General features: G+C 37.4%; 1 protein-coding gene across 2 annotated transcripts in view; it reads right to left on the minus strand.

The window, feature by feature from the left end:
* Window positions 1-13,767, minus strand: part of LOC107752642 (tyrosine-protein kinase RYK-like) — a 57,853-nt gene that overhangs the window by 13,854 nt on the left and 30,232 nt on the right. The window contains exons 3-11 of one of the 2 annotated variants that reach the window (XM_016568667.1): window positions 11,674-11,773; window positions 10,600-10,731; window positions 9,675-9,740; window positions 9,428-9,569; window positions 8,407-8,507; window positions 6,699-6,782; window positions 4,988-5,113; window positions 1,531-1,617; window positions 226-295 (exon numbers count right to left, since the gene is read on the minus strand). In XM_016568667.1, the coding sequence (XP_016424153.1) occupies window positions 226-295; window positions 1,531-1,617; window positions 4,988-5,113; window positions 6,699-6,782; window positions 8,407-8,507; window positions 9,428-9,569; window positions 9,675-9,740; window positions 10,600-10,731; window positions 11,674-11,773 (908 nt within the window). The remainder of the gene's footprint in view (window positions 1-225; window positions 296-1,530; window positions 1,618-4,987; window positions 5,114-6,698; window positions 6,783-8,406; window positions 8,508-9,427; window positions 9,570-9,674; window positions 9,741-10,599; window positions 10,732-11,673; window positions 11,774-13,767) is intronic. The other variant, XM_016568668.1, reaches the window with a different exon arrangement.

Here is a 13,767-nt window from a genome sequence, read left to right on the forward strand (position 1 = left end):
ATATATACACATATATATATATATATATATATATATATATACACACATATACATATACACACACACACACATACACATATATATATATATATACATAGCAAATATAAAACCAATGATTCTGTACAAAACTCACGGTTTCTATAAAGGGAGAATGATATGGCAGATTGTGCAAAAGATGAAGTTCTTCAAGCGTCAAGAAAGCAGCACATGGTGGCTGTAACTCACCTGTGGTGAAGGCCCCGTAGTTTACAGCTTTCTGTAAGCATCATGGTCACCTGTACCTCTGAGGCGTGATCTGCACAGCAAAATGCAAGAACAAAGTGTCAGGGATGTGTGTCGCAAACCTGGACAACCCAATCGTGAGAGAAACCTGACAGAATCAACTGACAAAGTCTTGTCATCTCTCCACACACCAATCAAAATAAGAAAGAAAGTGAACCCTCAAACATCTGGAAAAAGCCAGATCCTAAATGTCAAGCAGCACTAAAGAATAGAGGAAATGTTTGAACATTTTGTCAAATGTAAAAGATTGTGTCATTATTTCATTTAACTCATATCATACTCTTTCTGCTTTTTTCAGTTACAATGAACAGGGACTATAACTTTCAAAAATAATGCAAAGGCAAAAAAGGTAATTAAAAAATGTAGATTGTTCCACACACAATGCTTTCACAAGGCATATGAACTACTTTTATGATGTATTTGTCAGCATTTTTGGAGCCCCGGTACTCATTTTCATTCATTATAAAGAAAAAGATAGCCAGGATAATCTTAGATGCACCATGAGTTCCAAAGAAGAAAGTAAGCCATACACGTTTGTAATGAAATGTGGGTAAGCAAATGCCCATTTTTGTGTGAACTATCCATTTAAAAGAACATTAAATCAAGTGAACGCTCTGTTGGATCTTATTTGATCGGTTTTGCCCCGTCAGGCAAGTCCTTGTTAGTAAAAGGTGCATGCAGGTCCTGAACAACCCTCCACCTTGCACTTGAGAAAGTTTGATTGCTCTAAAAACAGCCTAACGCCTTTCAGCCAGTCTCACAGATTGCTGGATGAGTGAACACATTTAGAATGAGTTCACAGAGGTCTGGCTTAATCTTGGAGAACAGCTTTTGACGGATACTTGGAGTGTATGGGTAAACGTGTATGGTTTCCTGTCCCGTGTGAAAGGGCCGGAGTGGAAACCGAACAGCTTGGCCCAGCAGAGGCTGGTACAGTGGCATTGTCTGGTGGTTGGCACCAGTCCTGCGCTGGGTAAACAGGGCACAAGGGCAAATGAAGGGGTGAGCAGTGTGACGGGAAGTGCTGAAGTTTCTCATGGCATTTGCATTTTCTAGAGAAACTCCAGTTTCATTCTTGTATTATGAACTTTGGAATTTCACAACGAGGCTCATTATCACAAACAATCCCTCATGATTTTCCTGAGAAAACAGTTCTTTTTAATCCTGTTGGGAAAGTTATTTTAAATGGTTCATTTTAGAAAACTACTCAAGGGAGGCATCAAATTTGAGTTAAAAGAGAGGATTTACCTTTCACTGCTTTCACAAAGACTTGTTTCTCTTTGCTTGGGTCCTTCTCGTCAAGCAAGACTCCATGAAAAATGCGGCCAAAGGTCCCTGAGGATCAAAAAAAAAAAAAGTAACTTTAAGAAAACAGCTGACATTATGAAATCTCGGTATCTCAGTTAATAGAAATATACGCAGACTGTCTCACATAATAAATGAATCAGTCTCAATGAATCTGTTTCAATGAACAGTGTTAGGGTTAGAGGACCGGATTATCATTTATATTTTTCAAATATCAATCATGAAAAGAACAAATATCTATCTTGCTAGATGTAATCCACTTCTAGTTTCAGTGCATCTTTGGGATAAAACAACATGCCAACTTTTGCATGGTGAAAAGCACAGCAGGTATGAACAGGTATCCTGGATGACCTCAGAGAATAGACATAGCATGTATATACCAGCAGGCGCAGGACAGTCTCTCAACTTTCCACTGCTGTTCGACATAGCTGCGGCTCCCATAAGCTCAGATGACACTTAAGAATGTAATGGATCAGCGCATCTTACAGAGCAGTGGAGCTCAGAGTAGGCTGACTTAGGGGTAGTGTTACTATTGATAGGGGCCAGCACCGCATTGTCTACTACTTTTCCCTCTTATCTGATCCTTTTTTCCCTCTTGTGCTGTCATGCTTGTTATAACATGCCACTTTATTCCAAGTCAGCTTGCTGATGTAGAAGTCCGCTTTAATTCCTGCTTGTGATTACTGTTGAGTTGTCCTCCATTTAAATAGGAACACAAATGAATGCAAGACCAATAATCATAGACCAAAAATGTCAAAAGAGCTTTAGGGAAAACGGTCACAATATTTTGTGAAATAAAGGTATGCGAGGTGTGATACTGTGCATATATGGTACTCATGACCTTTAAAACCAGAATTCTAATACTTGATGTGGATGAGCAGATTTGGTTTGACAAGAAGCAGCCAGCATACACTGAAATGCATTCAATATGGTTTATAAAGCTTAAAATGAGTAATTCAAATTTTCTAAAGTGAATTCATAGAAATGTCCTGGTAAATAACAAAAGTATTGTCCAACTGTTCCATGGATGGTGTTTCTTTGTTGCAATGCAGAACAACAAATGCAATTGCATCTAACCTTTCAAAAAAAAAAAAAAAAAAAAAAAAAAGTATAAACATTGCATTACACATTATGCAACCGGCTGGGTTTCCGTTGCAGCTTTCAGTCGCTTTAAGGTAGTTTATGATAAACTGGTTAAATGGGAGGAAAACTGCAGTTGAGACAGACATGGTCATTATGCTGGACTGGGGGATTTTCTTGGTAGACGTTTTTACTGATTGCTTAAGTTTTGTCAAGAAACTAAGCACAGAATGTCCTGAGATGTAACGTTTTAGAGACATGTTCTGTGCTCTGAATCAACTGATCGTCTTAACCTGTTTAAATTTGTGGTCAATTAAAACATACACTCTGTTTTACAATAAAAAGGCAAAGTTTCCCAACTCGGTAATGGCATAGTCCTTACATCATTAGGCCCAAAACGTACTCTACGCAAGTATGTGAACAGCGACGCAAGATCAGTTTGATCTGCATTGCTGCGTTCTGAAAAGTTCACAAGTTTGTTAAAGTTAAACATCCCTAGCTCTCCTTGGAGCGTTCATTACAGAAGTAGCAATGATGTTATTCAAATGTTTTCAATCAGTCAGTTGATCCAGTTCACAGAACAGAGTCAATGATCTGCAATAATTACAACTAGAGATCGTACTACGTATTTACAGCTCAATGGAAATTAATTTTCTAAGTAATGTATTGTAATAAATGTGTTAAATTTGTTGGGTGACAACAAATGTGTTCATGAGATCTGCATGTCCTTTGCACACTACTCCCTGTAATAAAACAAAACCCCTCAAATGGTTAAAACACACACACACACACACACTAAAAATGCTGTTAGCATGCGTTTCATAATATATTCTAGACTGTAACAAAAATATGAATAATTCTGATGTCATTCAAAATGGAGCAACTTTATTTTCTGGTTTGTTTGTTACTTTTTAATTTAACTTTTGAACTTTTTCTTTACTCTTCAACCTAACAAACAACACCTAAACCTTTTAAAACTATAGTTTAAAACTAATGATTACATTTATGCAAAGCTGATAGAGTCCCTTGTCATTTATGTTCTCCATTTGAAAACTGGAATATCAAACTTAATTTGTCCTACTGTTCATATTGTTGTTGCTGCTTCTGTTATTCTGTTAATTCATTCTTGAAATAAACTTATGTATATCATATAAATATGTTCTGTATATCAGTTACCAGACATATAAACACAAATAATCAGTAGCAGTTAAAAAAAAAACAACAACAAAAAACTAAATGGTTAACACAACGATTTTGTTCTGTGCTTCACACATAGCTATCGTATGATTTTACAAGACATTTGAACCACTTGCTTATTTTGTCATTTCAGAGCTTGACAGCCCTCATTTCTCATTTACCCTTATTATATGGAAAATGGCAGCAAGGATATTCTTCAAAAATTCACTTTTTTTGTTGCACAGAAGAAAAGGTAATACGATTTGGGACAACAAATTTAAATTTTTGAGTAAAAGGAGCCACGCTCTTGTGTTTTTGACCTTGGTATTACCACATAGCAATTGCAGCAAATATTTAATAAGTAAAAGAACTTTGAAATTTGCACTTCAAATAAAGGCCGTTCAAATAGAACATATTAAGCTGGTCATTAAAAAAAAACACACACACACACACACAAAAGCAAATGTCCCTTCAAAAAAAAATTATAATAATAATCTGACATTTCCCTAAATGTCCAATAAAATTGGTTTAATCAGATTAACCAGCTTTAGTTTGCCAAGTCAGCACTTAAAACACAATTTCTTATAAATAATAAATCAGCTTCATCAAGCTTGTGGCCACACGTACATGATGAAAGTCTCACTAATGGAAAAAAGATGCTACAGAGGGGAATTACTGCACTGAGATTTTGCAAGAACGCAAGTCAAATAAGGCGGGTTCTTGACGCAGAATTTTGTTTATGTTGTATAGCTTATGTGACTAGTAATGACATTTGTGTCAACATCTTCTGTGCAAGCCTAAAGCTGTGCTGGCTCAAGGCCCAGCAGAGAGCTTTTCTGTTTGGACTCCAATTAAGTGCTTGAGTGCAGATTTCCCGCTGGAGCACAGCTCTTGTGTGATCCAACAAAATTATTTTGCAGGGGGAAGTGTCTAACCTCAAGCTGAGCGGACAAATGATGCTGACACATTTGTTTGCCATGATGCAATTTCAGTTGAACTAGCCGTTCAAAAGAACCACTATTAGAAAGATATAAGTTTCAGTGGCACTGAGATAGACACGGCTACTAAGAATCGAGTCTTTCAAAAGCAGTATTAGCTTGCTGTGGTTTCCATGTGTGTCTATGAGGCTTGTGGGATTAGATACCTTCATGTAAGACGTCTCGTAGTGTGACTCTCTCTCTGGAGATGGCGATGTCTTTGACCTTTGCCTTGGCCTCAAGGAGAGTGACGCTTCTCAAGTCATTCTTCTCAATCCGCAGCGAGGGATAACCTGAAATCAGACACACACACACACAAATGCTGCATTAAAATAAGTGTTAACAATTCACATTAGAACTAATTAAAAGCCTGTCTAATAACAGACAAATCAAAACAAAGACGATTCATGGAATGAAAGAGGTTTGCAGCGTTATTTTAACAACTGGAAGTATTTAGACACTTCATCAATGAAGTAAAACCCCAGCTTTGCCAAAGGCAAATACTGCAGCGTCACTCTTGCAGAGCATGTTTAGCTGTTTAACTGATTTTATCTCACAGTTATACACAGTCAATTGTATTAGATGTTTAGAGAAAGCTGTGTTTTATTCTGTCATTTAGCTGCAGTGTACTTTAAAATACACAAGCCAAATACACATTAAAAAAAAAAACATGTCAAAATGTACTGTGAGCACAAATACCAGAACATAAAGCTGTTTAAATTTCGTTGTCTCTCATGCATGTGTTTTTTTTAGGTCTGAATAATTTCCCTGTTTATAATCAATACTTCACTGTGCCTTGTGGTAACATTATATTAGTGATTATATAAATACAGTTGATAACTGTAAAGCTGCTTTGACACAATCAGTATTGTATAAAGCACTATATAAATAAAGGTGACTTGATTATGAAAACAAAACAAAATGTAAATATCACTTTTCACTAACAATACAACTAGCCAGTGTTCTGATTTATTTAGACTAAATGTGCATGATGCTGCCCCCAAGTGGTTATTATAGGTAACTAATGTGAAACTGCTAACATTCCCGATAGTCAACTCTACACAGTCCTCATGGTCTGTAAAATAAAAAACAAATGTATCACAGTTTTTATAAAAACATTAAGCAGTATAGTTTTTAAAACTCATCATAATAAGACATGTTTCCTGAGCACCAGGTCTGCATTTTAGAATGATTTCTGGACACTGGAGTAATGGCTGCTAAAAAAAAAAAAAAAAAAAAAAAAAAAAAATTCCATGTTGAATATTAATGTCCATTTAAAATGTGCTTGTTTTCTGGGTTTTGTTTCTCTACATATTCAGCCTGTCTGTTTTAAATATCATTAAATCAATATTTGGAACAGTTATTTTAAATTGTAATAATATTTTAAACTATTACTATTTTCCTGTATTTTTGATTTAAATAAATGCAGTCTTCGTGAGCATGAGAGACTCACAATGATACATTTTTCTACGTTAGTGTAGGCAAAAAGTGCAGTCGACGGTAGACATTGATTTCCATAGCATTTTTTTTCCAAACTATGGTAAGTCAACTGTTTGGTTACCCACATTCTTCAACTCATACAGGTTTGGAACAACATCAGGGTGAGTAAATGATGATAGAATTTTCCTTTTTGGGTGAACTAATTTACTATGGCTATCTGATTTACCTTCTTGTCATGCAAACGAGAACACGTCTTTGTGCTTTGCATCACTGTGATACAGTGTAAACCAATGAACGAGCTCAGTGAAAACCAATAAAAACAACAAAAAAATGGTGATGGTGAAGAAGAAACCAGGTTAAAGGTAGAAGGTTAATGAACACGATTAAGTCATGATTCCCTGTTGCTCTCTCTATCTGCTACACAGCAGCAGAACTTACTTTTGGTTTCGTGCGAGGGGGCACCAGGGTGAGGGAAGGAGGCGCCTGCAAGCTGGAGCATGGGTGCAGAGCCAGTATGAGCATCTGATAGAAGAAGGAAGAGGTGGAGGGAAGGAGGAGTGAGAGAGAAAAAAAGAAAGATGGAGAGAGGTATATGAAGGATGAATAATCATAGCAGGCAGATGGTGCCTGAGCTATTCCACACACAAGAAGAGTGAGACAAGAAAACACATAGTATAAGCATGAAACAGACTAGTGCACCAAGCATGTAAGACCACTAGGAGGCACTACACACAATGTAAGTACACAGCCTGGGCAAAATGGAGCGGATATCGCCAAGATCAACTATCCACACTGGTTTATGAAAATAACTTGTAACTTTACAACATGATTGTCTCTGAGGGACAGTATTCGCTAAGGCTGGCCTTAAATATTGCGCAAATCTGTTAACACCAAGATCACTAAACATTTTAAAGTACTTAGTTGCAAAAATTGCTTACTATTGAGTATGTTCCGCATCTGATGAAGAAGTTACTTCTAGACCATTCTATATGCAGGGATGTATGTATGAAAACAATTCGGATATATAACATTAGTAATGTTGGAATTGTTATGTTACCTACATCAGCTACTTTGCAGTTTCCTGCCATTTGCTAATATAGCAACTTCTGTCCTGGGGCATAATTTTGCTTACCTTTTTTTAACAATGCTGTGTATTTGGACATTTTACTAATTTGACATTGCTTTTCGCATACTGTACAGGAGGGAAGTAGTCATTTTCGGATGTAGGGAGTGACACCAGTTGCTTAAAATGAAAATACATTTCTTGGCTGAGTCAAGTGATGTTTGTTCTAAATAATAATAAAAAAGGTCTTGTACCATTTGACATTTCCATATCTAATTAAAAGACACAGAGACATTTATTTCGTGACTTAACTGTCTAGATATTTTCTGGGGCCACTGTGAATATAAGACCCACGGAATCACCAGGTAAACTTCAACTAAGTGGAAGTTGAAGGGAGGTTAACTTCCTGTTGATTTGGTCTTATTTGCGTCCTAAGTTGGAAAAGAAGTGGAGGTGGTCAGCTTCTCGTGGTGGAAAAAAAAGGAAACAAAAGACAACAACCTAAGTGTGAAGAAACGGCTCTAAGATGGCACTAGCGAATGACAGTGAAGGATTGAACAAATACCACGAGACCAACATATGACTTTTGTACTATTGTGAGGGGACGTGACAATTTCATAAGTACGCATACACAAGAAACATTTGTACTCATTTCGATCACACAAAAACAATCAATGCTGGACCAACTTTATGGACAAAAATGTGGAGGGGGAATGTGTTTGTCTGTTTATTCCAACCTTCTGATTCCAGTTTAGCTAATTTAATCATTTGTTTCCAATTTTCTCATTTATAAAGGAATGCACATTTCGTGTATACACGACAAGACAAAAAGCAGCCAGAGGTGTGAAATTTAGAACAATTTAACAAGCTGCTGTCTTAGCCATGGGGAGCAAAGCATCCTGGTGATGTTTATCTGCTCTTTGAGCTACTTCTCCTGGTGGAGAGACAGGTTTCTGACTGGTTTCTGGTTTCATTTTAAACATGGAAGAGGAGTGCAGATGGTTACGGCAGATGGTTGAGATGTTTGAGAGAGTCGCTGATCTGAGGTCAGGGGTGAGAGACATGGTGTGGTCGTAGTCTTACTGGTGACAGGTGTAGCGTTGTTGGGGGTGTCTGCCCTTAGGTACTGGGTGGTCTGGGTGGACGGCTGAGACAGACCCTGAGAGCTTCCACTGTCGCTGACGCTAAAAGATTTAGAGAGAGGAAATTAATTAATTTAGGAATTGAAATGCACCAATTTGAAAGGTACTTTGGCTTATATCACGACTTACTATAATAACCTCAAATCTGTTTACTAAAACAGACCAGTCTTTCATTTTTAAATGCTTTCACAGCCTCTTTTATGATGAAATCATCTGTTTTTTTGTTTTGTTTTTTTCAGAAGGTGTAGGGTTTTACCTGGCCCTGAACCCCAGTGCATTTAAAAACTAAGTTCTGTGTAATTGTCCTAATTAAAGCCATTAGACTCCAACTCCAAAGGTTAAACACTGAGGCCTCTGAAGAAAGACCTAAAATGCTGCAGGTTTAACCTGTCTCCTGAAACTCATTGAACCTAATCATGATCTAATGTCACCGACTCATCATCATCATTATTAAACAGTTCTGGTTTCTTCTGGCCTACTACTTAGGCTGTGGAGCAAAAACAATCCACCGGTAGAAAATGAAGTCTGAGCACATTCTTGTTCTGAGGTTGATATGTTTTAGAAGATAAACGCAGCTCTGTGTCTCTTCTTGTAAATAGAAGCAGATAAAATCTAATCTACCAACCTTTTATAATGCTGAAAAAGACAGCTCTTTGTACTGATGCCCAATTCAATTTCAGAAAAAACACAGTGAAACTACCCTGCTCTGGTATGAAATTAGTAGGACATGAGATTTTTTTTCCTGTCTTCTGACAACCCACAATGAATAGAAAAAAATCAATAAAAAAAGACACGCACACACACAGCAAATGACCAGAACCACTATAAAAATTATTATTATAATTATATTATATATTTGCTCTATACTACTGAGAACTACTGAGTAGTACCGAGACCACTACTGTTTTGGTGCAGTTAAACTAACTAAGCAATAAAACACAGAAGTGCATGCATACACGCACCTGTCATCCATTTCCACTCTCTTCATGCTGTGAAGGTGTAACACAGCGAGGATGATGGCTACCAGGAAGATGACGATGCAGCACACACACACGCTGATGTAGAAAACTCGTGTGGATGTGGTGGGAGCATTTGAACTGCTCGCTAAGACCAAAAGAGGGGAGAGTGTTTACAAGAGCTGAGTGAAGACTGTCTCAGTGTAGAACCACATTCACTAAAAAGGCCAAATAATAAATCGGAAATACTCACGGTCTATTCTCTGTATGGTTGTGTTTGGGAATGGCAGAGTTTTGGGGGGCTCTGGTTGCTCAATTCCTGCAAAGTAAGTCAATGAGGGGAAGGATCAGCAAAGTGTAAGGCATATACCAGTTTACTGTCTGTATGTGTATGTGTATATATATATATATATATATATATATATATGTGTATGTATATATTTATTAATTATATGTGACAAGCAAAAACCCTTTAATTCTCATTATATCTCTTTATTGTATTACACAAAAAGATACTATAATGCAATAAATTATGCTGATTCTGATACAAATCAAAGGCAATAAAAGCAACTCTTGTTCATACTTCACTTTAATTACTTTCTTTGATTATGATATTGAGAACAATATTTTCCTTTAAGGAAAATATTACTTTTTTCTTTTGATTTTGGGCTGAAATGTGACATTGTCTTGATGAGCCTCATGAGATTCATCTAAACACATGAACTGGTTAATTGTGGTCTCATTTATGTTTGGTTTGTAAATTGCTGCCAGGGCAGTAAAATCTCACTCCTTCCACACAAAGTGTAAGACACACAATATCTTCTTGAGCACCGCATACACTCGCTGACCCAGTTATTCCACAAGGGAGAGAAAATTGGGGCATACACAAACTCTTTTTCTTCTCCGGCAGTTAATTTGGCTCATGTGCTTCAAATAAGCAGAGAATAAATTCACTGGCTATTTCCACTGGGGAAGCATATGACAGAAAGCCTGTGTTATTATTATCTTTGCAGTCTGTGGCAATGTGAAACTTGGCACACAATCTGCCAAACACACAAAACTCACAGCATATTTACAGAAAAAAAAATAGAGTGAAAATAAAACAAACTATGATCTAGATCTTCAGAAACAAAGATGGATTGGAGGAAATAAGGTAAAACTGTATGAAAATATCTTACTTCTGTAACACATTTTCCTGCGTTTGAAGTTGAGCACTGTGAAGTTGTTGACTGGTGTAGTCAGGTTCAACTGCACCGTTAGCACAGCCTCTCCATCAGCCTTTCCAGAGCAGAAAAGGTCCACTCTGAACACTGGAGTGACACACAGAAAGCATACTTACTGGAAGACCAAATTTGATTTTATTTAATATTCAAGTTGTAAACACTAGAATGCAGGGCCTCATTTTGAACTTTTTGAAAGGTACGGGCTGCTTTTACTTTTGTGCTGGCACATTAGCATTTGCCCGATTCCTACTAAACTACATGAGAAGACCAATTAAAGACCTGTTCGCACCAATACGAATGTTCGACACGAAGATTTGATCCATTTTTCACACTGTTCAGACAATGCGAACGAACATCAAACAGGTTGCACACAAATGCAAAAAAACTCTCTGACAGTAAGTGGTGCAAACAGTATTGACAGTATGTTTTCTAAGAGCCATTTAGATTAGTTTTCACTATGGTGTTTATCAGGCAACACCAAAAACAAGAGTACTGAGACAAGAGAGCCAGTACAGGATTCTTCCTCTGCTATTCACTGTCGCTTAGCAAAATCATCTGTTTGGAAGCGCCACCAAGTCACCAATAGTTTTATGTAACTGCAGCGGCTCTGGGCATGTGAACAAAAGCATGCATCGTATAGGCTGGTCTTTATTCACAGTGCAATGGAGAAGAGATTTTAACACCTCTCTGTGAAAAAAAATTCAGTTGCACTGACGCCATGTGAATGTTAATGCTGCATTAACTGCCGTTCATTCAAATTAAAATGCTTATCACAGCGAATTTGTCTTGGTGTGCACAGGCCTTACAGGAATTAAGAGTAGATAAAACCTTTAAAAAAAAAGCTGTGGGTTCTTAAGTTGTGATATATAAACTTTTTATAAATAAATGTCTGACAAGAGTAATTTTACCAATAGAACAGGTCATTTTTATGCAAGGACCTTTAAACATACAAAGATAGAGTCAGAATCTTTTCACTTGAATATACAACATATGACAGGAAGAAAAAAAAAAGAGAAATATTTCACTCACCTGAACGAGTGCGTGGGACCTCCCCCTGAGCAGAGATGTTGCTCTGAGGTTGATCCATGGCTGAAGTGTTTTCCACTTGAAACTCTAACCTGTAATCCACCTAAACAGAAGACAAGGATTGTGGAAAGTATATAGTTATAATGGACAAAGCGATTACAAAAGTTTGGGATTGGTATGTTTTTTTATTTGGTTTTGAAAAAAGTCTATTTCACTCATCAAGGCTGCATTTATTTGATCAATAATGCAGTAACAACAGTAATACTGTGAAATATTACAATTTAAAAGTTGATTTCCATTTTTAATTTTCTTTAAATGTAATCCATGTGATGGCATGTCATTACTTTGGTCTTTAGTGCCTCATGATCCTACTAAAAGGGTTGGGAACCGATAACTGTTCTGTTTTTTGAAAAGAACCAGAACCGTGAGCAATTTCTAAGTTTCGGTTCCTGAAAACGGTTCTGGTGCGACACGTGGCCAAGCGCTGTGAGCAGCCTTGCGCCGGCGTTTCCCGCAAAGGATGTCACAAACCAAATAACAGAAACGCCGCCCTGCCTCTTTAATTACTGAGCACATTGTTTCCCATTACACGCACTCCACAGACGTCTTTAACTGCCGAACACATCGTTTTCCACGACTGTACGCGCACTCACATCTTTGATAAATGTGCACGTTGTTTTGTCTGACTGTACATGTACCGGCAGCACGCAGCTCCTGCCGCCACTAAATTACATTATATTTTTCCCCCATTTTCGGCATGGAGACACAAATGACATACCCAAAATAAAAAGGTTGCTGCTCATGAGTCTTTCTGACTAGATACATAATCAACATATATTCACAAAGCTGACACTTCAAAGTTTACTATTCAAGAATCAGAATTACTCAGACTGTTATGATAATAGAGATATTTAAGCTCAAACATAAAAACTAAAAAAAAAATATTAAAAACATTTTTGTAAATGTATAAAAAATATGTTGCTGTGGTAAATGGTTTTAGAAACACTATTTCTAAAAAAATACAACAAAACATTTTCTTGCAACCTTATGTCAATTATTATGACAAAATATATCATGAAGAAGAACTGCACCTGTTCTGCAGCTGCATTAGAGCTAACATTAGCATCAAGCTACATAAGACAGTCTGAGAAAACGAGCGCGTCTGATTTCGCTCCCTTGGTGACGTTGCAAAGGGATCTCATTTTAGCATTACCACCCCTTAATCTGTAAGTTTACACCCACGGCCCCGTTGTTGTGTTTTCGCAAGCGACAATGGTGTACTAGTTCTAATGCCATGGCGAAAGTTTGAGCAAAGCATGCTAACTGTTCTGCCTTTGGCTGCACAGACGAGCACAGGACACTATTTAGAGTCCCAGCCTCAGCGGAGACAAGAGAGCAGTGGATTTATTGATTTATTTAATGTATATTGCTGCTGCCACACATATCTAAAATAAACATGCGATTTATTTCCCAGCTGTTTACCTTCACAGACATAACCGACTGTTTTTGTAACTTGTGTGTTTTTAACATAAACTTGTGTGTATATGAGAACTTGGTTTAGTACTCCCATGCTGTGACAGCCGCTTTCTGTCCTTGTGCTTCGGTTGTGTGCGCTCAGAAAACCGTATATCAGAAGTTTACACTCGTATGGTTTAAAATGCATTATTTCAACGCGATAAACATGATAATCAGAACCAAAACAGATGTTTTTAGCAGGTACGAGCTGTAATTTCAGATGTACACATTCTTTATTGTTATGAAAATACCCCAAATCTCAAGAAAATCACATACAAACCATATACTATCGTAATCGTGTGTTTATTATTTGGATATTTCGTGGGTCCAGAGGTTTCTCTGTGTTTGCTGTGGAGAGAACTGAACGTGGAAGAGCAGGGAAACACGTGACAGGATGAGACGGGGCGGAATATGATGCGCAGTTATGATTGACAGGCGACGGACGAATCAGGTCTCTCTGTCACAGCGCGAGCACGGAAGAGTAAACACACCGAGACAGCCCAGGGAGCGGCTAATTATCATCAGATCGCGTAAATCAGTGGAAAATGAATAGAAATGATGATTCTGTCTGAAGAAATATGA

This window comes from Sinocyclocheilus rhinocerous, unplaced genomic scaffold, assembly GCF_001515625.1.
Source record: "Sinocyclocheilus rhinocerous isolate Xijiao unplaced genomic scaffold, SAMN03320098_v1.1 scaffold1733, whole genome shotgun sequence".
Taxonomy (NCBI): domain Eukaryota; kingdom Metazoa; phylum Chordata; class Actinopteri; order Cypriniformes; family Cyprinidae; genus Sinocyclocheilus; species Sinocyclocheilus rhinocerous.